The sequence below is a fragment of the Urocitellus parryii genome, chromosome 6 (assembly GCF_045843805.1).
Source record: "Urocitellus parryii isolate mUroPar1 chromosome 6, mUroPar1.hap1, whole genome shotgun sequence".
NCBI classification, from domain to species: Eukaryota; Metazoa; Chordata; class Mammalia; order Rodentia; family Sciuridae; genus Urocitellus; species Urocitellus parryii.
This window is the reverse complement of record NC_135536.1, coordinates 121,599,900-121,622,983: the sequence shown is the minus strand read 5'-3', so window position 1 is coordinate 121,622,983 and position 23,084 is coordinate 121,599,900. Positions and strand designations below refer to the sequence as shown.

At 42.4% G+C, this 23,084-nt stretch overlaps 1 protein-coding gene across 3 annotated transcripts; it reads right to left on the bottom strand.

Annotated features, from left to right (window-relative positions):
* Positions 1-222: 222 nt before the first annotated feature.
* On the bottom strand, positions 223-9,352 carry Tmed3 (transmembrane p24 trafficking protein 3). 3 transcript variants are annotated; one of them, XM_026400505.2, is made up of 4 exons: positions 9,086-9,352; positions 6,495-6,743; positions 1,549-1,676; positions 223-450 (listed from the first exon to the last, which is right to left on the bottom strand). In XM_026400505.2, the coding sequence occupies exons 1-4, from the start codon at positions 9,245-9,247 to the stop codon at positions 414-416; spliced, it is 576 nt and encodes a 191-aa protein (XP_026256290.2). In that variant the 5' UTR covers positions 9,248-9,352; the 3' UTR covers positions 223-413. The 3 variants fall into 3 exon arrangements, with proteins under 3 accessions (XP_026256290.2, XP_026256291.2, XP_026256289.2); XM_026400506.2 differs by having other exon boundaries at positions 430-446; XM_026400504.2 differs by lacking the exon at positions 223-450 and having other exon boundaries at positions 840-1,676.
* Positions 9,353-23,084: the final 13,732 nt, after the last annotated feature.

Below are 23,084 nucleotides of genomic sequence, written 5' to 3'. Positions count from 1 at the left end.
AGCTCCTCTGTGACTAAGAAACGCTACATTCAGATTGGTGGTTCCCTCAGGTTAGGAAGGAAAAGCGGCTTTTGAAGGGCAGGTGGCCAGGGAACCTGTAAGAATCACAGGTACTTGCTGTAGTGTCTTTCATTCTGCCCTAAATTCATAAATAACACTTACACATCCAGCACTCAGTATAAAAATAAGAAACAGCAAAGAAATGCCATCAAACACATGAGAGAAACACAACAGTATTTATCTTCCAATCAAGCTAAGTCATAGAACTTTCAGGGCTCATCTTTTATTTAAAAGGACTGTTTACTTAACTTCCTTTCCCACAAGGTATTATTAACACCTGCCAGGCAGCCCAGGGTTTCAGATTCCTTGGTAGGTTTCCTTTAGAATGACACTGAATCTTCCCTCCAGACCTCCTATGTAGATGTCTGGTCAGTGTGCATTAACTTCTTCCTAATGGAAAGGAGGGCAGGAGAAGGCAAGATGGTGCTGTCCTGAATACTGAGGTCAGGGGAAACTCCACTGATAAGTTGATGTCTTATTAGCAGGAAATTACAGAGCCAATCATGCAGATATCAGGGCTGGGGGATTCACAGAGGAAACAGCATTTGCAAAGACCCTTTGCACAGCCTGGTGAGTGACATGAACAGCAAGAATTCCTATTCCCTGTATCCTTTCACCTGGGAGGAGTGATATCCTGACCTTTCTACACACCTGTGTACACAGCAACCTATACACAGCTATAGGCCACCATCTGCTCTACCACACTGTTCATAACACACCCCTGCTCCCCATAAAGCTGTGAGCTCCTTTATGGCAAAGAAATAAAGCATACTTCTCCATGGTGTTCACCTAGTTTTTATTAGCCACAGTTTTGCCTCCTAAGAGATACACAGCTAACAGAGAGCACCCAGTCATCATCTGGGTCCTTCCTGCACGGCTGACTCTTGTTTACCTCGGGGTAGGCCTGGTTTCCTCAAGTACAGAGAGATCCACGGAGGAAAGACTAGAAAGAACTGAGAGCCCCTTTCTTCCCACACAGAAGAGGCCACAAAAGCCAAAGGGCCCACACATCATGGAGAAGAGGCAGAGCCCTAAGCTACCCTGGAGGCCCAGGCACTTGGGGTTCCTCCCCTGGCCAGGCAGCTGCATTGCTGCCTGCCTGCCCTCCCACAGTGGCCAACCCCTAGCCTGATTGTAAACACTAGTTTTGGTCAAAGTTACACATATAATGAAACAGGATGCCTTCAGATTCCTGGGCTGTGAGCTTTGGCTGCTGGGGTGCAATGATCAGGCGAGAACATGGAAGCCAGGTGCTGCCATGCCAGCAAGCCACCTGTGCTCTCCCTGCAGTTTCGCCTCGACCCAGCCCAGCAGGAGCCCATGACCCACAGAGCTGCTCCACCCTGGAAGGTGAGAGTCCCTGGGGCAGCATGCCTCCGCTATGAGCGGATTGCCCTGTTGACAGGTCGTTTTTCTGTGAAGAAGCTTTTCAGCAGCAGCACCTGACTGAAGCTGACCACAAACAGGGCGATAGTCTCCCCAACAGACCAGTAAGAAACTCGGCTATTCAGGTCCTCTGCGCGGGCTCGGTCCTGGGCCTCTCGGAGCCGGTAATGCGTCTGTGAGTCGATCACTGTCTTCAGAGCCTCATGAATGGTCACACAGGCAGACTCCATCTGGGAAGGAAGACAAAAACTGTCACATTGATAACCCTGAGACCGGCTGAGTGGAATCCAGCAAACAGCCAAGGCCGTCAATATCCACTGAATGCTAATTAGGTGTCTGTGCTAAGGGTTTTACATGGTTTCACTTACTCCTAGGAATAAGCCTGAGGCACAGAGAGGGTAACCAGTCACACTGTTGGTACTGGCAGAGACCTGACCTCACTCCACTGACTCCTGGGGCTATGCCTGCAAGCATTACCCTCTGTTCTTTTATTGAATCTCCCAGTGCCTTGAAAGACATGATGATCCCACCCAATGTTAGGGAGGGCTGATTGCCTGCTCACCCAATGTACTGATGAGGAAATCGAAGCTCAAAGAGGCTACATGAATTGTCTCCAAGGTCACCCGGCTAATAAACAGCAGTGTGAACTAGAACAACCATGTTGGTCTCTGACTCTACCACTCATTTTAGTATGCAATTGACGCCTACAGTTTTATTATAAACACAAAACACATAAGGAGAAATAATTCTCATGAAAACATGCAAAAATATAAACATGCACATATATACACATACGTTCCTACACTACTTCACAATTTCCCTGCTAAAATATTCTGTGTGGTAGGCAGAACTCTGAAAATGTCCCCACCTAGTACTCCCAATATTCCTAGTTCTGTTCCCAGGAAACTGCAGGTGGATGATGTATCACTCCTGTAACTATGCTGTTATATGGCACAGTTGTCCTTAAGATGGGAGATTATCCAGTGGCCTGATCTACTCACACAGCCCTTAAAGTAAAGGCTTTCTCCAGCTGGTTGCAGAAAGTGGCAATCACCAAAAGGACCAGAAGACAGACTCAAATAGCTAAGAGCACAATAGTTGGCAACAAATCAGGGATCTGCACAGAACTGAATCCTGCCCACAACCTGAATGAGTGTGAAAGCAGACACTTCCCCAGAATAAGAGCCTAACCTGACCAACGCCTCCACTTTCATTTTACAGACCTCGAGCAGAGAACCAGCTGAGCTTGCCCAGATTTCCAGCATCCAAAGCTAACAGGTAATAAATGGGCAGGGTTTTCAGTCACTCTATGTTAATTAGTTATTCAGTAGCAGACAACCAATAGGTTATGCTTGCAGAAGAACATGACTTCTTACTCAGAGGCGACCTCGAAAACACCAGCAAATACAAAACCTAGAATTTTCTATCCCAATAGTGAGTTCTATTCATTAAGCATCCACAAGATACTTGTTTTAGCTCCTAAACTCCAAAAGCAAACTATTTCTGAAATAGAACATAAGAAGCTAGAGGACACTGAGTCACCATGTAACCTCTCTAAGAACCCTTGTTTCTCTATCATACCAAACATTTCCAAGAGGCAAATGGGAAACTATGGCCAAAAAAATGGTGTTACCCTTTTCTTGCTTCATTGGATATTCTTTACTATGGGCCATTCTAGAAGCTAAACTAGAACACAAATGTTAGAACAAAAGCTCCCCTTTAGCCCTTGCATCTACAGGGCAGCACCTTCTATCCAAGTGGTATCTGGTCCACCTCCCAAAGCTCAGGGTTTCTTTTGCATGTACTCATCCTGATCCATGGATAAGAAGTGGAGAAATGTCATGTGGACAGAAAGGTGATATGGTCCCTATGCATCAGAAGGAACTGGGCAGAGGTAGACTGGGCGCCAGCTCAAGGAACAGGCCCAGTATGTTCAGGTACTGGCCTGGAATCAGGGTCTGATATAGTGGTGAGGACATATGGGAAAGAAGTTGTGGCAAGTAGAAACTCACAACAAAGGGCTTCAAAGGTCAAGACTTTATCTGTAGCTCTATGGGCAGAAGAATGGCAGGATGAGAATCCCACGTTCAGAAGATCTACCTCTGGTAGTCATGATGTAGAATTATATGTATGGGAACCAGTCTGGAAAACACTCAGGTGGCTACAATCCTGCTGGTAAGAGAAGATGAAGGCCTCATTAAGGTCACTACATTGGGTAAGAGGGGAAATTTAAGGTCCTGATATGACAGGACTTAGTAACAAAGGAGATCATTCTTGAAACTTGTGGGAGGGATAGACAGACACACATGGTCATAGCTTGAACGTGTCTATTCATAGACATATAACATATACATGCAAACACACATACAAAGACTCATGTCTTATTTATAGAAATCCACAGTTTTTGCTTTTAAAGACTAAGAAAGGATTATTTGGTTCTCCAGGGTAGAAATCCATCCTCCAAGTTTGTTTCTATCATAAATTCACTCAGAAACTCACTGTGTATATTGGACCCTCTTGACTGGGAGTTCTTTGGACCAGGGTCCTGACTGGGAATTCAGCATACTGGTCCACTACCTCTCAATACTATTACACTGAGTACCAAACCTCCAACAGATGAACCTATGGATGCAAACCATATCCAAACCATATCACATCTTTAGGACCTGGCATAAGCACCCCAAAAGACCTCAAGTACATCATCAAGAATCACAGATACTTGGAAGCACAAACATGCCACCTCCCCATCTGCTGGGATTTTCCATTACTGCTAGTCTAAGAGACATCTCTTTAGCTCATTCAAAAATTCCAGTGAGGCAATTCCTCCAGCCTGCTTCTGGGGGAATGTGAGATAGTAGATGCTGGCTAAAGGGGATCCGTGACAATCAAAATAAAAACAGCCTGGTAAGAAGAGTAAAATTCACATTGTGGGAATTCCACCTATTCTACCCTCCATGTGGGAGCCCCTTCCTTCTCCTGTGGCAGACACATTCCTAGGCAGCTTCCATATTTTCACCTTTGATCTACAGGTCTTTTGAGAGGCCCTCCTCACTCTCTTGGAAGAATTAATGGGTGCCTTCCCTGAGACCCTTCAATCGCAGCTCAGACCACAGAGCTCTAGAGCTTCATGGCTAACTGGTAAAAAAAGGACCGCATTCCCCGCAGGCCTCCCAACACAGGGACAGGGACAGCATCATCTATTCTAGCATGTCCACCACTGTAAGAGCCCTCTTCCTGAACACACATCCCCTTCAAGGCAGAGGGATCAAGCTACAGAGAAGGAAGGAAATGCCTCCTTTTGAGGCTGGGTAAGAGCAAAGAGGATGTTCTCAGAGGTAGGAGAAGTCCAAGTCTCTTCGATGCAACAGAATCGGACTGTAATTCTCAGGCTCCAGAGAGAACTTCTCTACTGATCTAACCTATTAAGACTTTTCTCGGGCTGGGGATGTGGCTCAAACGGTAGCCCGCTCGCCTGGCATGCATGCGGCCCAGGTTCGATTCCTCAGCACCACATACAAACAAAGATGTTGTGTCCGCCGAAAACTAAAAAATAAATATTAAAATTCTCTCTCTCTCTCTCTCTCTCTCTCTCTCTCTCTCTCTCTCTCAAAAAAAAAAAAAAAGAAAAAGAAAAAAGAAAAAAAAAAGACTTTTCTCTACCAATTTGTTTTTCCACTGGCTCAAAAGTCTTTCACCTCAGACTTACAAAATCTTCCAAAAGAAAGCTGTTTCATCAGTGACCAACAGAACTCTCTCAAGATCAGCAACTGCAAAAGATCTTACACACATACAGACTCTCAGCTACATCTTCTAAAGGCATTCATGTGGTCTAGTCAAAGCCAGTGCTGTCCAGTGGAACTTTCTACGTGTGGCCACCAGCCACTTGTGACTACTTATTATTACATGTTGTTAAAGTACAAATGAGAATGTGAATTTTTCATTCAATTTCAATTAATTTAAATAGCCAAATGTAGACAGTGGTTACTATATTGTTTAAGGATGTGCAGCCTATAGGATTTGATGAGTATGACCAAAGCCACATAGCACATGGCCACCCTGAAGGGCAACCCAGAAGGTTACATGCCTCCTTGGAGATTCAATACACTCTGGCTTTGGTTCTTGAGTAAGTGCAACTACAGGTGGTTATTCCTGTCTTACAGGTTTCCCTGGCCTTGACATTCAGTCATTTGACAAATATTTGGTGAGTATTTTTTTGGTGCCATGCCTCTTGAACTGAGGATACAAAGGTAAATACCAGAGTCCTGGCCCTCAGGAAGTCCCCAGCCTGCATACAACAGTCAAAGAGGTGCTTAAATAGCAGGAAGGAAGACTGATGGAGGAGGGTGGGGGTCAGATAATAATTACACCTGAGAGCCATGGGGGACAGAGGTGACTATCCTCCAAAAATGTCATTATCTCTCTTCCACAGTGTGGAGTTGTTACTAAGAGGTGACTGCCCTCCCAGGACTGAACTTGCCAGCCCTCCTTTCATACAGATTTGCCCCATGACCAGTGTTCACCAATGGGACAAGCAGAAGTGGATCTTTTCTGATTTTGGTGGCTAGAAGCAGAGGGCCCCAAAGCCCCAGGCAAGCCAGAAAGATGAGGAAAAAGAAAGAACCTGGATTCCTAACTCACATCGAGGAGGAGAACTCCCATTAGCCTTCTCTAGATTATCATGAGTGAGAATGAACTTCTATTGTGTTAAGGCATTGACATTTGAAGTATATCTGCTCAGCAGCTGTTACCCTCACTAATACACTAAAAAAGTAGGACTTTGTTCTTTATGATACAGGCCCATCATATAAGCAGAGGCACATAACACAGGTACTTCAAAAGGGCATTGCATGAAAGAAAGTCTGAGTGGGAATGAGGTAGAGGCAGGAATGTCAGATACTATAGGGATCTGGTTAAAGAACAGAAAGGAAGATCAGATGGAGAACACAGGATCTTTTAGTGCTAGATGGTGACTCTGCCCATTAGCCAAGATAATGACAGAAGAGGAGGAACATACTAACACTGGATCTGTCACTGTTGATGTCACTCACCTGGGTGAGAGCTGTGACTTTGTTCCCCATGTCTGGGAGAATGGGGGGTTCATCACCCACTTGGAAGTCAAAGTAGACAGTCTTGTGAGAGAAGGTAGAAAACTCATTACTGAAGCAAAACTGATAAACGCCTTTGACCTCGGCCTGGTACGTGAAGCTGTCATATTGCTTCTTGGTTTCCTTGTAGATGATGTTCCCCACAGGGTCCTCCACATAGCAGTCAACATCGTAGTGGCCTCCAGTGATGACCTAACAACCACAAAAAGTCGGCCGTTACCAGGGGGGCAGCCAACACTTACCAAATGCTGACCACAGAGTGACCAGACTCTACCAACACTTCTGTCATTTAATCATCACAACCTCTGAGGCAAGTGCTAGGGCATTTCCCATTTTGCTGAAACTGGTCATGGTTACTCTGCTTGAAAGTGCCAGGGCCGATATCCAGGTCTGCCTAACTCCAAAGCTTGTGCTCTGTAGTACAGGCCTAGTTTCTCCCATTTTGCAGAAGAAACTGAAGGTCCCAGGTTAAATAAATGGCCTAAGGTGACACAGAAAAATGAGGTAGACCTGGAATTTGACCTGACAGTTGTTGCCACCATCTCCCAAATACTTAAGCACTGCACTATTCTGCAGCATGAATGAATACACCCCTGGATAACTGCTCTTCATAGCTTGGGCTGATAAGGCTTTCAGCTTTCAGAAATCAGGAGGAAGATGAAGGAAAGGATGCCCAAGAAATTGTCTCAAGGCAACTGGATGCCACTGTTTATCTGTTCAATCCCAAGATGGAGAAAGTGACTTCTTTAGATCACTGCCACTCATTAACTGTTTGAACCTGGGCAAGTTACTATTTAAGGACATGTCTTCATCTGTAAAAGAGAGATAATAGTAGTGCCAACCTCATAAGATCATGGTAAAGATACCATGAGGTAGCACATCTAAAGTGCTTAGCATTACAGGGGTAGCTCAGTGGTAGAGCACATGCCTAGCATGTACAAGGCCCTGGGTTCCATCTCCAGAACTGCAAATAATAATAAAAATACTTATTATTATTATTATTATATATACATACATACATATATATGTACATTTGTGTATATATGTATTATATGTATGGGTATGTGTTGTGCATGTACATATAGTGATTAGCACAATATCTGACATACAGCCCAGGCCCCAAGAAGCCCATTACAGGACAAACCTCAGATTGCATATTGGCCCACTGAAGGTGATGATGTCTTTGAGCCACCTGGGGCAAGAACAGATGCTGTATGTATTGCACTGCTTTGCTCTTCCAGGAAGACACAGAAACACACACACACACACACTCATACCAAGCATGTGCCATTCTTGGCTTGCTGAATGGATCCACTAACTTTTAATAATGTTATCACTGTTGAAGTGCAAGGAGAAAGCAAATAATGACTAAAGCATTCATAGAATCTGAGTGTTGGAGGAGGAAGACACCTTTCCTTCTACACACAAGAAAAGTAAGATCCACCAACGGACAAAATCACACAGGTAATTGATGGTTGTGACCATGGTTGGTCACAGCCTCCATCTGCTTCCAAACTTAACATGTTTCTTTGTCCAGATAAAAGCTTTTGCAGCTGTTCAGCTTGTTTGTGTAAAGCAGTAAGCATCCTATTGCTGGGTGTTTAAACCCAAACCAGACACTCCTTAATAGGGGATTCCTGCCCTGGCAGAGACCAGATGACTTCTCAGTCCCCTCCAGTCACACAATTATCTTTTATGCTGTCTTGTTACTGTGCTTTGTTAGACATACACAATTTGATATTGTCCACATAGATATGAAAACGGACAAATCTATCACATATAAATTGTCCCACACAAGTCTCCTTCAGTGCTTCTAACTACAGAAGGGCCAGTCAATAGTTTGCCCCATTCCTGCTGCCTGTGCCACCTCACTTCTGGCATGTGGCCCCTCATCCCTGCAACCACAGATCTATCTGCTCACTAAACCTTGGAGGCAGACCCTCACTCAAGCACCTATGAACCACAAGATCTCTTAATAGAGTCAGGAGGGCAGGAGCTGGCTTTTCTGAGCCATATGGTATGAGCCAAATTGTACAGCTACATGGCTATCCTGGTGAACACTGCCATGGCTCAAAGCCCACGCTGAGACCTTTCCAAAGCCCTCCTTCTCATTTGTGCAACGCTTACTCTGACCCCAACTTTAAACGTTGGACTGACACAACTATGAACCCACTTCCTCTCCCTGCCATTTCTCGTATCTGCAGGGACCAGGCGGTCCAAAGTAACCTGGGGCAGACTGGCCAGGTGATTAGTACTGGCGTTCATTAGAGTAGAAGGAGCCTGAGAAAGCCGTCTGCCAACCCTACAGAAGCAGGACCCGCATCTGGACCTCTCCATGCCAGCCCAGTTGGTCTAGGGTGGGCTCTGACTGATCCAAACCTTCCTATTCACGAGGAAGTCAACTGGTGCCGAGTGATTCCCACCCGCTGCAGCTTCTTTGGCTAATTCCAGTCACTCTAGTCAGGGCTCGACAGTGCCCATTTGAGCCATGGAAGCTGGAGGGAGGAGGGCGTGCTGCCGGGAGCCGGCCTCACCTGGTAATCCAGGGAAAACTTTACGCCCTGCTCCACCTCCTCGTGGAAGCACTGCTTGGCGTTGTCCGGCAGCTCAAAGGTGAGTTCGGAGCCCCGCAGCCGCTCAGCCCGGTGCAGGAGCAACAGCAGCAGCAAGGCGGAGCGCAGGGCCGCGCGGCCCATGATGCTGTGGGTCCTGTCCGCAGGGCCGCTGCTCCGGTGCTGCCGCTGCGAGGACCCGGGAGGACGGGCTAGGATAGACGTGGCACCAGTAACTCGCAGAGCTTCCGGGAGGGCAAGCGACCAGGGGAACCGGGCAACCCAGTGCGCAGCCGCGTTCGGGATGGGCTGGGCCCTTTCCTCCCGCTGCGCGTGCGCGCTGAGTAGACGGGAAAGGGAGCATCTCTAGCCCTCCCTCCGGTCCCTCGTAAGGGCGCAAGTCGCACTTCCCTCGTGCCCCGAGCCTGTGTCACAGCCCAGGGGAGACGGAAGCCACTCCCCAGCAGGTTCCTCTCCCTATGTTCTTCTGCATGGCAGATCACCCTCCTGGGGGGCAAGCGGCCCACGCTCTGCTGCTGCCACCACAGCACGGAATCCGTGGGCTTTGACTCCGTAGGACTCTGCTTTTGACTGTCACTTGTCTCCCGCTTTTCTCCAGAAATCAGTCTTTCTGTCTAGAAACGGGTTGCCCAGAAGTAACATACACACAGTGGTTAGGAGGAGGAGTAGATGAAGGAGGATAAGAGACCGCTTCTAACCGGTCTAACACTCTTTTCTTCATTCCCATCCATTTTCCTAGGTGATAAAAGTGTCCGAGGGGGCGAGGGCGGGAAAGTAAGTAAAAACCCATTGTTACCCTTCTCGGGAGAAAACATTTGCTCACGCTCAAATGGTCTCAAGAAAATTCAAGTGAAGCCTCAGCGATTTCAGGTATGTTTTGGGTATTAGGACTGATTAAAAATTCTTTTCGGGCATAACTGTCCCCCAACTCCAGGCCTTTGAATTTTCAAAAGCACTGAAAGAAATAGAGTGATTTACTGACATCCGTGACTGATGTAAGAATTTTTATGTAATTATAATTATAGGATTCTATCTGGTTTTATATTCACTGTAATCCCATAAATCAAGGAGAAATGACACATGGTGATATTGCTGCTCACTAGGAATTTTTTCAAGAGAACATTATTTGATATGGTGTCTTGATTTCAGCAAAGAATTGCCCATGTATACCTCCACATGGATAAAACTGAAATGCACTGCCACTGGGTACTTTGAGCCTGGGTTAAAGATCTAGCGTACAAAAGAGCAATCTGTAGGCTTTGAAAAAGCATTCACACGTGCTATGATTATTAATACTATGTACCTGCTGTATGCTAGACTTGGAAGAGGTGTTCATTGGTGTGCCTTGGAGTTCCTTCCCTGCCTCTGTCATATTTAACATTATATTTTTGTACCTTATAGAAAACATGGAAATCACCCAATCTAGATATATCAAGAGGAGAAAAATAACAGATATAAGATCATGATTTCTTTGGCCAGCTGGAGTGCTAGGCTAAGACTAACAAAAAGAAATTCATCCAGATTAAATATTAAGTCCTTCGTTTGATTTCCAAGAAAACAGCTGCTTAAGTTCAAAAAAGGGCAACCTGACTTCACAGCTGCTCAGCTTAGAGCAAGAAGAGTTATAATCAGCAGCAAGCTGAATGCAAGACAAGGGGAATGCCTGAACTAAAAAAAGGAACCCTGGCTTGGGCTGGGTGAATAAAAGAGCAGCATTGCTTTGGCACCCATTGTGTAGAAGGTATTATTACTGAAGGTAACTGACCCACCTTAACAGGCAGTGATCAGATGGCATCTATTGTACTATTTCAGGAGAGTCATTAACAAAATAAAGGTAACTAATGATAGGAAGACAATTGGAAGGAGACCAATATAATAAATTTGTCAGGAAGGCTTCTCTAAAGAGGTGAAGTCAAAGGAAAAGGATTTAACCTGGAAAAGTAAAACTAATGATGAGAGAGCATTTGCTTTAAAAGATTTACATAACTGCAGTCCTAACAGCTACCATTTTTTTGGCACTAACAATGTACCCATCACAGTGCCACCTACTTATACAGTTCACAGACTTTATATTAATTAATCCTTACTAGCAGCCATGCCAAAAAAAGGGTTTTTTTTTCCATTTAACAAGGCAGAAACAGAAGCTCAGAGGTTTAATTAAATAACATATCTGTCTCTGTTAGTTTTTGCTGTGCTTCAGTGGCTTAAACAAACGATGATTTATACTTTCTCATGATTGTGTGGATTAGCTGGGCAGTTCCTCAGCTTCAGGTGTTTTTTCCTGGGTTTAATAATGCAGCTCCATTCAGGTAGGAGGTCATATGGGCTGGGAACTCCAAGATGGCCCCACTGGCATGTCTGGCAGCAAACACAGGCCTTTGGCTGGGGCTCCTCCTTTCTCCTCTAAGCATCCGCCCACCTGTAATAGGCTAGATTACTTCCATACAAGATGGATTCAAGGAAGCATCCCAAGAGGACCCAGGCAAAGCCAGCAAGGGCCCCTAAGACCTAAGTTTTAGAACTTTTCCAGCATCACTTTCTCCACATTCCATTCTAATAAGTCCCAGGTCTGGCCCAGATTCAAGGAAGAAACAGACTACCTCTGGAAGACAGGCATTGCAAAGTCTCAGTGGAAAGGAGGAGTCTCGTGAGAAGGAAGGAATTTGTGGCTGTTAAACCATCTGCCACAGTACCAACCCAAACTCATTCAGCTTGTCTATGGCTAAGCCAGGAATTGAATCCGGATCTGCCTGATTCTGAAGGCAAAATGCTCCCCACCAAACACATTGCCCCTCTGCATGCCTCAGAGTTCTACATATCCCATATGGCAAAACTTGGCCCTAAACATGAATAAGACACTGATGAACATCTCAGTTCTGGGATTAGAGCTTTCCAAGAAGACAACGGACACAGACAGTAAATTTTCTATCCCCGCAAATATTAAGATATACAGCCACTGAAGACGCTATAGAGATTCGTGATAGAGTATAATGGTGGATCACCTCTAAGTTTCCTCCCAAACTTCATATTCTGTGATATATGATGAATGATACTAAAAGTAGGAAAACTAGAAGAAAAAACAAAAATGTTACCCATCCAACATTAGTCCAGAGATGACTTCTGTGAAGGCCTTTTAAGAAATAAATTAAAATAAATATCTTGAAAGCTTCAGAAAAAGCATGTGACAAAATTCAACATCCATCCATGATTAAAAAAAGAAAACTCTTGGCAAACCAAGGATAATAAAATGTCTATCAAAAACTTGGAGCAAACTTCATGATGGAGGATAAATATTGAAATTTTTGCCTTTGATACTGGGAGTAAGACATAAATGCCTGTCATCACAATCGCTATTCAAAACTGTTCCAGAAATTCTAGGCAGAAAGATAAGGCAAGATAAAAAATAAAAGGATAATAATGAGAAATATAAATGTCACAGTAGTGCTATCTCTAAGTCGAGGGAGGAGTAGAGATTTAGAAGGGGGCACCCCAGGGTGACTGAGTATTCACATTAGAATTTTTCATTGTTATTGTTGAACTCACATTTTATGTTCTATGACTTCTCTCTGTGTGTAATTTACCCCACTATTTTAAAAAGTTTAAAAAATGAATGTGTGTTATGATGCCATGGGTAGTATGAGTATGATCATTGTCCATTCAACAGGAGCACTCTCTGAGGGAGATGTAGAAGGGCTTAGGCAGCCAGGGCAAGATGGCTAATGAGGAGTTTGGGGCAGGCCCAGAACAAAGGAGCGTGGAGAGGATCTTCTAATGAGGTCATCTTCCTGCTTGACGAAAGTACTTGTGGACACAAACCAGGGACCCAATCAGACAGTGTTCCTGAGTAGAAAAACTTAAACAGATGCATGGACAGAGGGGGCCCCAATCAATAACAGTGAGGAGAGCATGGACAGGGGAAAAGATAAGGAAAGGAGAAAATTCCAGAGACCATAAAAAGAACACACCAAAATTCCCCCACCAGATTCCCAGCTCTGGGGCCCCTGATCTCCAGAGAAGTCTATCTCTATCACTTTTGCAATAAATCTGCTGCTTACTTGTTACCTCTATGTCCTCTTCTTCAAATCATTGCTGAACGAAGACAACAACCCCAGCCCCACCAGACAGTAACACATTCATGTTACCAGAGTTTTGAAGCAAAATCAATATTTATTCATGTCTCATACATGAAATTGATGACAAGGAAATAAATCAATGTAGTCACTGGGTGTGGATTGAATAAAGCAAATAACAAGTTTGCAAACCAGTTAATGTTGCCATGGAACTATATATAACCAACAGCAGCCTTTCCCTGAACAGTCCAACCAGGGAAGTTGCAAACCCTGTCCTCCTGAGACTTAAGTCTTTCCCAGAATAACTGCTTTTGTGGATGTCAAGCCATTTAACATCCTTCCTATTGGGGAGACCAGCCTGCCTTTCATCACAGAATCAGATTATTTCTCTCCCTCTGTTCCCTGACCCCAAGTCTGTGGGAGTGCTCCCCAGGTTCTGCCAGCTAGTTGCATCTGAATCTTGAGAGGGTATCTAAAGACAGAAGAAAGTCAGAGGTGACCAATGACAATGGGAGCACCAGAGTCCTCTAGAAGTGAGAGTCAATGCCCAGAAGCAGAAGTGCGGTCCTGCGTCCTAAGCAGATGGTTCCCATGGCATGATTCGGGTAGTGAATCTGGTTACTTACCTTTCTTAATTCTGCCCTTTCTCTGAGCCTGTCTCTGATCTTTCCCATTGATTTGATGGAGTATGAGATTTTTAAACTGAAATGGAACTTGACCGAGATTTTTTTTTTTTCATTACCCAAAAGTAGCTACAAAGCTATGGGATTAATGTAGGACACCAGAGGCTGGACACCTGAGGAGTTTTCAGAAAACAGGTTTATTGACTGCAGGGTCCAGAGGGGCTATCGCCTAAAACTCTTTGTGACCTTGAGTCTAGAAATTCTTGCAACTTTAGATGGGGGTGCGCGGGGAGCGCAATTGGAGGTTTACATTTTTGTAGGAATCTACAAAAAAAGTATTTTTTTTCCTTGAGTTCACAGAAAATGCTTTTTGTCCCATTTTTTAGATTAGTCAGAGGTTTTACAACAAAGCAGAATGACCATCATCAAGTCTGTGGCCAAACTTAATTTTTGCAAGACACAGTAACTTAGTCCTCACAAGAAATAGGTTTCTGGGTTTCTGGTCTGCTTCGTGATTTGCCCCAATGCCATGAAGAGATGGGCAAGGGGGATTCCACAGAGTATCTCTGAAAACAATGCTTAGGGTAAAATAAGCTGTTTTATGATTATGCCCCAATAATCAGGGACACAAGCTAGTCAATAAACTAGCTATCTGTGTTATAGAAGCATAGGGTCAGGGATCCTTTGAAATAGCTTTCCTCAAACTTTTCCTGTTAGTAATACATGTCTGAATAAGGAAAAAAAAAAAGTCCATGGCACATGTAAAGGAGTTAAAAGATTAAACATTAGTGAAGCAGTCAACAACTTAATACATGGTGTCAATGGTGCCGCAAAGCATCAAAGCATCCTGGACTCTCACAATTTGCCTGGACCCACTTTGTGCCCTGAGGATGTTAATGTTCCCATTGGGTTATTCTCTGCTCACATGACAGCATTCTTGAAGGTTCCAGGAAATATGGGTAGGTCTTCGGTACTGGTTCGTCGATGTAGTTCACCTCTCAAAGTAGTTCTTCTCTCAAAGTAGTTCTTCTCCCTACACAACCAACAAGGTCAGCTCAGCATTCAGCTGAAGGCACTGCCTTGACAAATGTGGCCTCAGTGGTAGAAAAAAACCTGTACTTAACTAGCTGATAATGTTTCACGAGTCTCTGTGAAAAATCCATGTATATACACTAGATGAAAAAACCGGCCTTGAAAAACCATCTAATATATTCTCTTAACTCCAACATGGCGGAATAGAATAGAATTTGAAAGCTGGGTTTGTAGCACTAATTTTTTGACATTCTGTTCCTCTAAGGGAGTCAGTGGCTAAGACTCAAAAATGAAAACTGAGGTTGGGAATGAATGAGTTGATATCCAAAGATTTTCCTGTTACAATCATTAATACTTTATGTGAAGCAGAGAGCTTGAACTTTTCCAATTAAATGGAAGAAAACTCAAAGGAGGCAGAAAGAAATAAAGAAGGAGGGTGGGAGGGAAAGGAAGGAGAGAGAAATGTAAAGAAACTCCATGTGGTCTGTATATTAGTCAGGAAGGACAGATAGGCTTCAATAGAAGTTGACCCCAAAATCTCATGGTTCAACCAAAAAAAAAAAAAAAAAAAAAAAAAGCTCGTTTCTTGACCATCTCCTATGGCTTTCATAGGTTGAAGGGCAGCGTCAGTCTCTTCTATATAATCACCCAGGGACCCTGGATGATAAATCACCACATTCTTACATTCTTGAGTAATTTCATCAGGAAGACAGTGTGAAAGGGTCTCATACCAGCAATTAAATCCTTTAGCTCTAAAGAGATCCCCTTCCACTCACAGCCCCTTGTCTTCAGTTAATTTCATGGTCCTGCTTGAGCACAAGGTGAATGGGAAGCTCTGTTTCCAGAAGGAGAAGAGCCCTGGCTATTAGTGGACATTAGTTACACCTGCCACATATAGTAAAATTAATAAGAGCAAATAAAACAATGTCATTTTCAGGTAAAGTCATGTTAGATTACTAAACTTAAAGTCTTCATTAAAATAACTAAAAACACAACTTTTTAAAAATTTATTTATTTATTCTAATTAGATATATATGACAGCAGAATGCATTTTGATTCATTGTACACAATTGAGCACAACTTTTCATTTCTCTGGTTGTATACGAAGTAGCTTCGCACCCTACGTGCAGCCATATGTGTATCTGGGTAATGATGTCCATCGCATTCCACCATCTTTCCTGCCCCCATGAACCCCCACTTTGCCTAATCACAGTTCCTCCATTTTTTCCAATGCCCCCACCAAAACACAACTTTTAAAATGTCTTCTAGAAAGTGTCAAAGAGCTGACCAGACAGTAAAGAATTACCAAGCCAAAACCAAGGGCAAACACTAATCCAGAAATGGAGGTGTTTCCAAAAATTACTTCTCCCCTTAGGGCATTTGCCAATCCTGAATTTTTGAATTTTCATTTTTACAGCTTCACAGGCAAAGTAGACAAAAAAAATAAATAAAAACCTGAAAAAAATTTTTGAGGGCTCATATGTCACTTTTCTATTCCAAACTGTCCAGCATCACCCTCACTGACCACATTAAATTCAAACTCCTGCCTCACGGGAACATCGCACTGTTCTAGTTGGCTCCACAGTCTCTGTCTGGGCCTCACCAGCTGTCGTGGCTGTTTCTAAGCCCATGACTGTGCGTGTGATGCGGTGTGCCCAGGAGAGTCTGCCAGCTCCATCTGGGGTCACTGCCCCACTTACACTCCATACAAAACCTCTCCCCTCCCTAACAGTCTCTGTTGCCCTGCCCTCTCCCCTTATATAATCAATCTTGGATTCTTCCTTATGTATCAGGGAAGACTTATTGAGACTTTTTGGTAAAAACTGAGGTCAATAAACTTAAAATAACTGGCATGTATTTAAAGTATACAATTAGCTGGGTGTGGTGGCACATGCATGTAATCCCAGCAGCTTGGGAGGCTGAAGTAGGAGGATCACAAGTTCAAAGCCAGCCTCAGCAATTTATCAAGACCCTGTCTCAAAATTAAAAAAAAAAAATAAAAAGGGCTGGGAATGTGGCTCAGTGGTTAAGTGCCCCTGGCTTCAATCCCTAGTACCAAAAAATATATACATAAAAATATTTGCTCCCTTTTGTCCCTATCCTTCTATCCTCAAAACCATCAATTTACTTTCTCACTATGCCTACTTACCATTTTCTAGAATTCTATATAAATGGACTCACACAATAGCATTCACAGTATGACTCCTAAAACTCAGCACAATTATTTTAAGATTCACCTATGTTGTAGTGTGTGCCAATAGTTCATTCCTTTTTATTGCTGGCTATATATACATGAGTTTGCTCTTTTTCTCTATAATCTGTTCCATTAATCAGTCTTTATGCTGATACCACATCGTCTTGACTACTGTATCTTAATAGTAAATCTTGAAATCATGTAGAGCTGTTCCTGTTTTTCAGAGTTTTATTAACTACTATAGGTCCTTTGCATTGCCAAGTGAATTTTAGAATCAGTCTGTTGATATCTAGAAAAATACCTGAAGAAATAAACTTAACCATATAAATGGACAACTGATTTTTGACTAAGATGCAAAATGACACCTTATCCAACAAATGGTGTCAGAAAAAAAAAAACACTGGATATCTATATGCCAAAAAAGTGAATGTGGATCCCTACCTCAGACCATTAAAGGGCCAAGGAAATATTAAGGATCTTCCCTGTCCATGTGCCTACCAAGGCCTTTGCACATCTTTAATAGACATCTAAAGGATGCTGACTTCTCGGTGGGTTGGCTCACTCCAAAGAACTCAGAGTCATTCACTATCTCAAGGCTATCACTCTTTCCCTTCAGGGATTTGGCATCCTTGGGGGGATGAAGAGTCCTTGAGGTGATCACTAGGTTGTTAAGATGGGGCTTTCTTTGTTCTAACTTGTATTTAAGTATTCTTTCTTTTGGAGCGGGGAGTTGCTGGGAATTGAACCCAGGGCCTTGTGCATGCGAGGCAAGCACTCTACCAACTGAGCTGTATATTTAAGGAACCCCACTGGGAATAAGACTTTGGAGTCTGACCCAGGGAGAGGACTCTGCCTGGGACTTCCCGGTCAGGACCCTGAAAAGCTGCCCTGGGACTCCCCAGCTACCTGACTTCAGGTGATGATGTTTTCTTATCTTCCTTTCTCAATTTTGCTTTTGCTTTCATATTACTACTAAAATAAACGCTATCTTGTATAAAGAGAGTCTTTATTGTCTGGCAGAGTCAACCTGCCAAATTCAGCAGCTGCACATGTACATAATGCTTTAATGTTGCAATCATATACAAATATTCACTCAAATGGATCATCGCCCTAAATGTAAAACCTAAAGCTATAAAACCTCTTGAAGAAAACAAAATAATCTTCATGACCTCAGACTAGGTAAAGATTTTTTTTTTTCTTTTGGTATCAGGGATTAGATCCAGGGGCACTTAATCAATGAGCCACATCTCCAGCCCTTTATATATAAACTTAACCATATACATAATTTTGAGACAGAGTCTTGCTAGGTAGCTTAGGGCCTCATTAAGTTGCTGAGGCTGACTTTGAACTTTTGATATTTCTGCCTTATCCCCCTGAGCCTCTGGGATTACAGGAATGTGCCACCATGCCCAGAAAAAAATTATTAAATAAGAAACCAAAAGCACAATCTGTAATATAAGAGCAAGTTAGTAAATTAGACTTTACAAAATTAAAAGTGTTTGCTCTTCAAAATCTCTGAATGAATGGATTTATTAATTAATTAAAAGAATGAGAAGAAAAGATACCAATTGGGACAAAATCTTTGGAAAGTACACATTGATAAAGGATACATCTAGAATATCTAAAGAACTCTCAAAATTCAACAATAAAAAGCATACTTTTAAATGAGCAAATAGTTTAACATACATGTCACCAAAGAAGATATGTGGATAAAACCACAATGAGATACCACTAAACATCTAGAAGAACAGCTAAAATTAAGCAAGATGTAAAGGAACTGCAACTTAAATACACTGCTAGTAGGAACATAAAATGGCACAACCACTTTGGAAAATAGTTTAGTGTTTCTTATACATTTAAATATACACCTGCCTTTCAGTCATACCACTTCTAAGTATTTAGAAAAGAAAAAAAAAAGAGGTATATGTCTGTGTAAAAACTTACACATAAATGTTTGCAGTAGCTTTATTTATAGTAGCACCAAACTGGAAACAATCCAATTATCCTTCCAAAGGTGCAGAGATAAACAGATTGTGATATATCGACACAACAAAATGCTGTTCAGCAATGAAAAGAGTGAACTATGGGTGTTGAAATCACATGGATGAATCTCTAGCTAATTATGCAGAGGGAAAGGAAGCCAGACACAAAAGAGCCATAATGGAGGTGGGCACAGTTGCACACACCTATTAGCTCAGCAATTTGGGAGGCCAAGGTAGAAGGATTCCAAGTACAGAGACAGCCTGGGAAACTCAGTGAGATGCTGCCTCAAAAAAAAAAAAAAATTAAAAAGCTGGGGATGGAGCTCAGTGGTTAGTGCCTCTGGTTTCAATCCTGGTAGCAAACAAACTGGGGCTGGGGTTGTGGCTCAGTGGTAGAGTGCTTGCCTCTCACATGTGAGACACTCATCCTCAGCACCACATAAAAATAAATAAACAAAATAAAGGTATTGTGTCCATTTATAACTAAAAAAATTTTTTTTAAAAGAAAACAAACTAAAAAGAGTAATCCTCTATAATTCCAAGTATATATAACTCTAGGAAACATAAATTCATGTGTAGTGACAGGAAGCAAATTAGTCATTACTGGGAATGGAGGAGAGATTGGAAAGAATATAGGCAAATATTTGGCAGTGATGAAATCTCCATTATCTTGGTTGTGTTGATGGTTTATACTTGTGACACATGAGACTTTAACTCTGTGAGTTAATAGCATGGTGCTGACAAGGGCTTTGTGCTACTTCAACTCATGACAGAAAGTGGAAGGGCAGGTGGGCACATGTGGATTAACGTAGTTCCCTGCAGAGTGGTTGCTATAAACCATCAGGTCCCCTCATTTCCACATGTGCCCACCTGCCCTTCCACTTTCTGCCATGAGTTGAAGTAGCACAAAGCCCTTGCCAGCACCATGCTATTAAACTTCTCAGCCTCCAGAATTCTGAACCAAAATAAATCTCAATTCTTTCTAAATCACTCAGTCTCCGGTATTCTATTACAGTAACAGAAAATAGACTAAAACAATTATTATTTGAAATTCTGAAGTTCAGTTACTTGATAAAAAAGAGGACTCTGGATTTGAATTACCTGAGTTCCAAACCCTGGTTACCAGTTACCAGCTGTGTGACCTTGGCAAGCCCCTAATCTCTTTATACCTCAATTGGCTCACTTATAAATGAAGACAAGAATTGTACCTATATGCACACGCAGGTAAACATGCACACACACTCAATCCTAGAATGTTGTTTTTTTTTAAATGAGCAAATATTCGGCTCTCACTCCTGCTGTATCAACATACACAAGTTGTTCGTCACCCCCCCGGTTATTTTGCTGCAGCCGGACTGCGGCAAGCAAATAGTTTAACATACATGTCACCAGAGAAGATATGTGGCCAGAAAGTTTAACCAGCAAGATCTACTTAACAAGAAAAGCCTGTAAGTGAGCAATCAAGGAACAATTCCATCCAAATTAAAAAAAAAAAAAAAAAACTTTTCCACAGAACATATAATGAAAGGACATGTCCCAAATTCTTCTCATGAGGCTAGAATAAACTTGATATTACCAGGCACTGTGGCACACACCTCTAATCCTAGCTACTTGAGAGTCTGAGGGAGGAGGCTCACAAGTTCAAGGCCAGCCTCAGCAACTTAGTGAGACTCTGTATCAAAATAAAATATTTAAGGGGCTGAGGATATAGCTCAGTAATAGAACACCCCTGGGTTCAATCCCCGTATTGAAAAATATCTGTGATAGTCAGCTTTCCATCACTGTGACAAAACACCTGAGAAAATCAACTTCACAGGGGGGAAGATTTGTTTTGGCACATGGCTTTAGAGGTTTCATATTGTATTGGTTCCATTGTTTCTGGGCCTCTGGTGAGGCAGAACATCATGGCAGAGAGTATGTGGTGGAGTCCAGCAGTTCACCTCATGGTGACCAGGAAGCAAAGAGAGAGAAGAGGGGCTGCGACACTGTCTCCTTCAAGGGCACACCCCCTGTAACCTAAATACCTCCCTCAAGGCCCCACCTACTAAAGGTCCCACCACCTCCTGACAGCACCACAGGTTGTGGACCAAGTCTTTAACCCATGAGTCTTTGGGAGACACTTAAGATCCAGACTGTAATAGAGACAGAGGCCATGAAAAGGGAAAACTGGAGACCAATCTCATTAATAAATGCAGATATCAAAAATTCTAATCAAAATTAGTCTTCTTTATTCATTCGGGTTTTTAGCTTTATGCTTTAAAATACTCCATGTCATTTTTATTTTATCTGGAGAACAAATTATCTCAATGCCATTTATTGACCTGCAATGCCACCTCCATCATCCCTAAATCTTCTCCCTATATGCGGTTCTTCTCTGTTCTGGTTTTGTGGGTCAGTTTATCTATGACTGCATTGTTGATTATTGTAACATTTAAAATCTTATCATCTGAGACTATAGCTTTCCCTTTTATTATTTCTCTTCAAAACTATTTTAGTGATTGTCAGCTCTTTGTCATTCCATATGAATTGTGGGATCATTTTGTCATTTTTAATGAAAAATTTTGTGGGCATTATCATTGTCATCACATTAGAAAAAAACAGTTTTGCTATATACCAGCAATAGCCAATGGTGTGGGAAAGAATATCATCCACAAACAAAAATATAAAATACCGGGTAATGCAATAAAAAAAGAGAAATGTATAAGATCTGCGTGAAGAAAATTGTACACTTTAATGAAGGATAAAATAATGAAGATTTAAATCTTTTAAGTAATAATCCATGTCTGTGAGTAGAGGGTTTAATCTGTAAAGAAAAAAAAATCTGTTGGTATAAAAAAAAATAATGCCATCAAATCTCAATAATAATCCCAGTAAAAAAAAATTTAACATTTAAAGAAACAACTCTAAGGCACAATTTGTCCAACAAGGAGAACTGGAAGTGTATTTGTCCCACAATTTGTGAAAGTGACTTAAAACCCTAGAATAATTAAGCATTGTGCTGTGATATATATCACAGCATATACACCTGAAACAGAATAGAAGGAAATGGGATGGGATGGAGTAGGATAGGATGGAAAAGTTCAGAAATAGACTCAAGAATTTTAAAAGAAAGAATTTAGCATACTACAAAGATGGCATTTCAAGTCAGTGATATCAGAATGCTCTTTACTTCAAGTAAACGAAAAATAATTACAACTAGGTTAAGTGGCACAGAAATATGTCCTGTCACACAAAGGAAAGTGTGGAAGTGATGTGGGCTGCAGGCACATAATGATCAGGGCTGTGGATTCATTTCACTTCCCTTCTCTAGGCCTCCCCTCTACCCCTGCCTCTGCAAACTGGCTTTATCCTTAGACTCTATTATCTCATTGTCATCAGAAGGCTGTAAAGACAAACAAACAAATAAACTTGAGACTGCACGTTGATCACGACCAGAAAAAGGAAGGGAAAAATATTTCCTTTGGTTATGGGATGAAGTCCTTTCCTTTTGTGCAATTAGTTGGACTTAGGTCATGGACCCATCTTTGGACCTAGGACATTGTCAAAGGAAAGGCCATGTGCACATTGGCTGATGCTGGTTCCCATTGGCTGATGCTGATCACTAGTAAGAAGAATGGGACTACCACTATTAACCATCAGGACTTCCCTCTGAAAGGCTGGGCTCAGCTTCTCTTCAGCCAAAAGAATTGCAAGGATATAGTGTGACGACTTGAGTAAAGTCAGGCTCTTACAGCAGAAGGAGAAAGGACAAATCAATCTGAGTGGATATACCAAATAGCTACCACCACAGTGAAGAAAGGATTAAATATTTACTAGATTTTAATGAGATAATTAAAAAATTAATTTGGACCCCTACCTCTCACCATATGGGAGATCCTCTCTGCCCTAGATCGGGAGTGTCTGTGATTCTGATTACAGCAGCCCAGAGGAGGCAGAGGACTCCAGATGGTTTTCTTCATCGGTGATGAACCCAGCCTTATTCCACTTTAAGATTGGGAGCCATCTCATCACAAAGTCATGAAAAGTTAATTTTTGTTTTCTATAAATTACTGCTATTTC

What these genes read in the sequence shown, in the direction of transcription:
- Tmed3 (XM_026400504.2), bottom strand. Translation starts at nt 9,247, where the DNA reads ATGGGCCGCGCGGCCCTGCGCTCCGCCTTGCTGCTGCTGTTGCTCCTG. An exon ending in AGTTTTCCCTGGATTACCAG is followed by an intron (nt 6,744 to 9,085) that starts GTGAGGCCGGCT and finishes TGTGGTTGTTAG; the next exon opens with GTCATCACTGGAGGCCACTA. An exon ending in AAGTCACAGCTCTCACCCAG is followed by an intron (nt 1,677 to 6,494) that starts GTGAGTGACATC and finishes CTTCCTTCCCAG; the next exon opens with ATGGAGTCTGCCTGTGTGAC.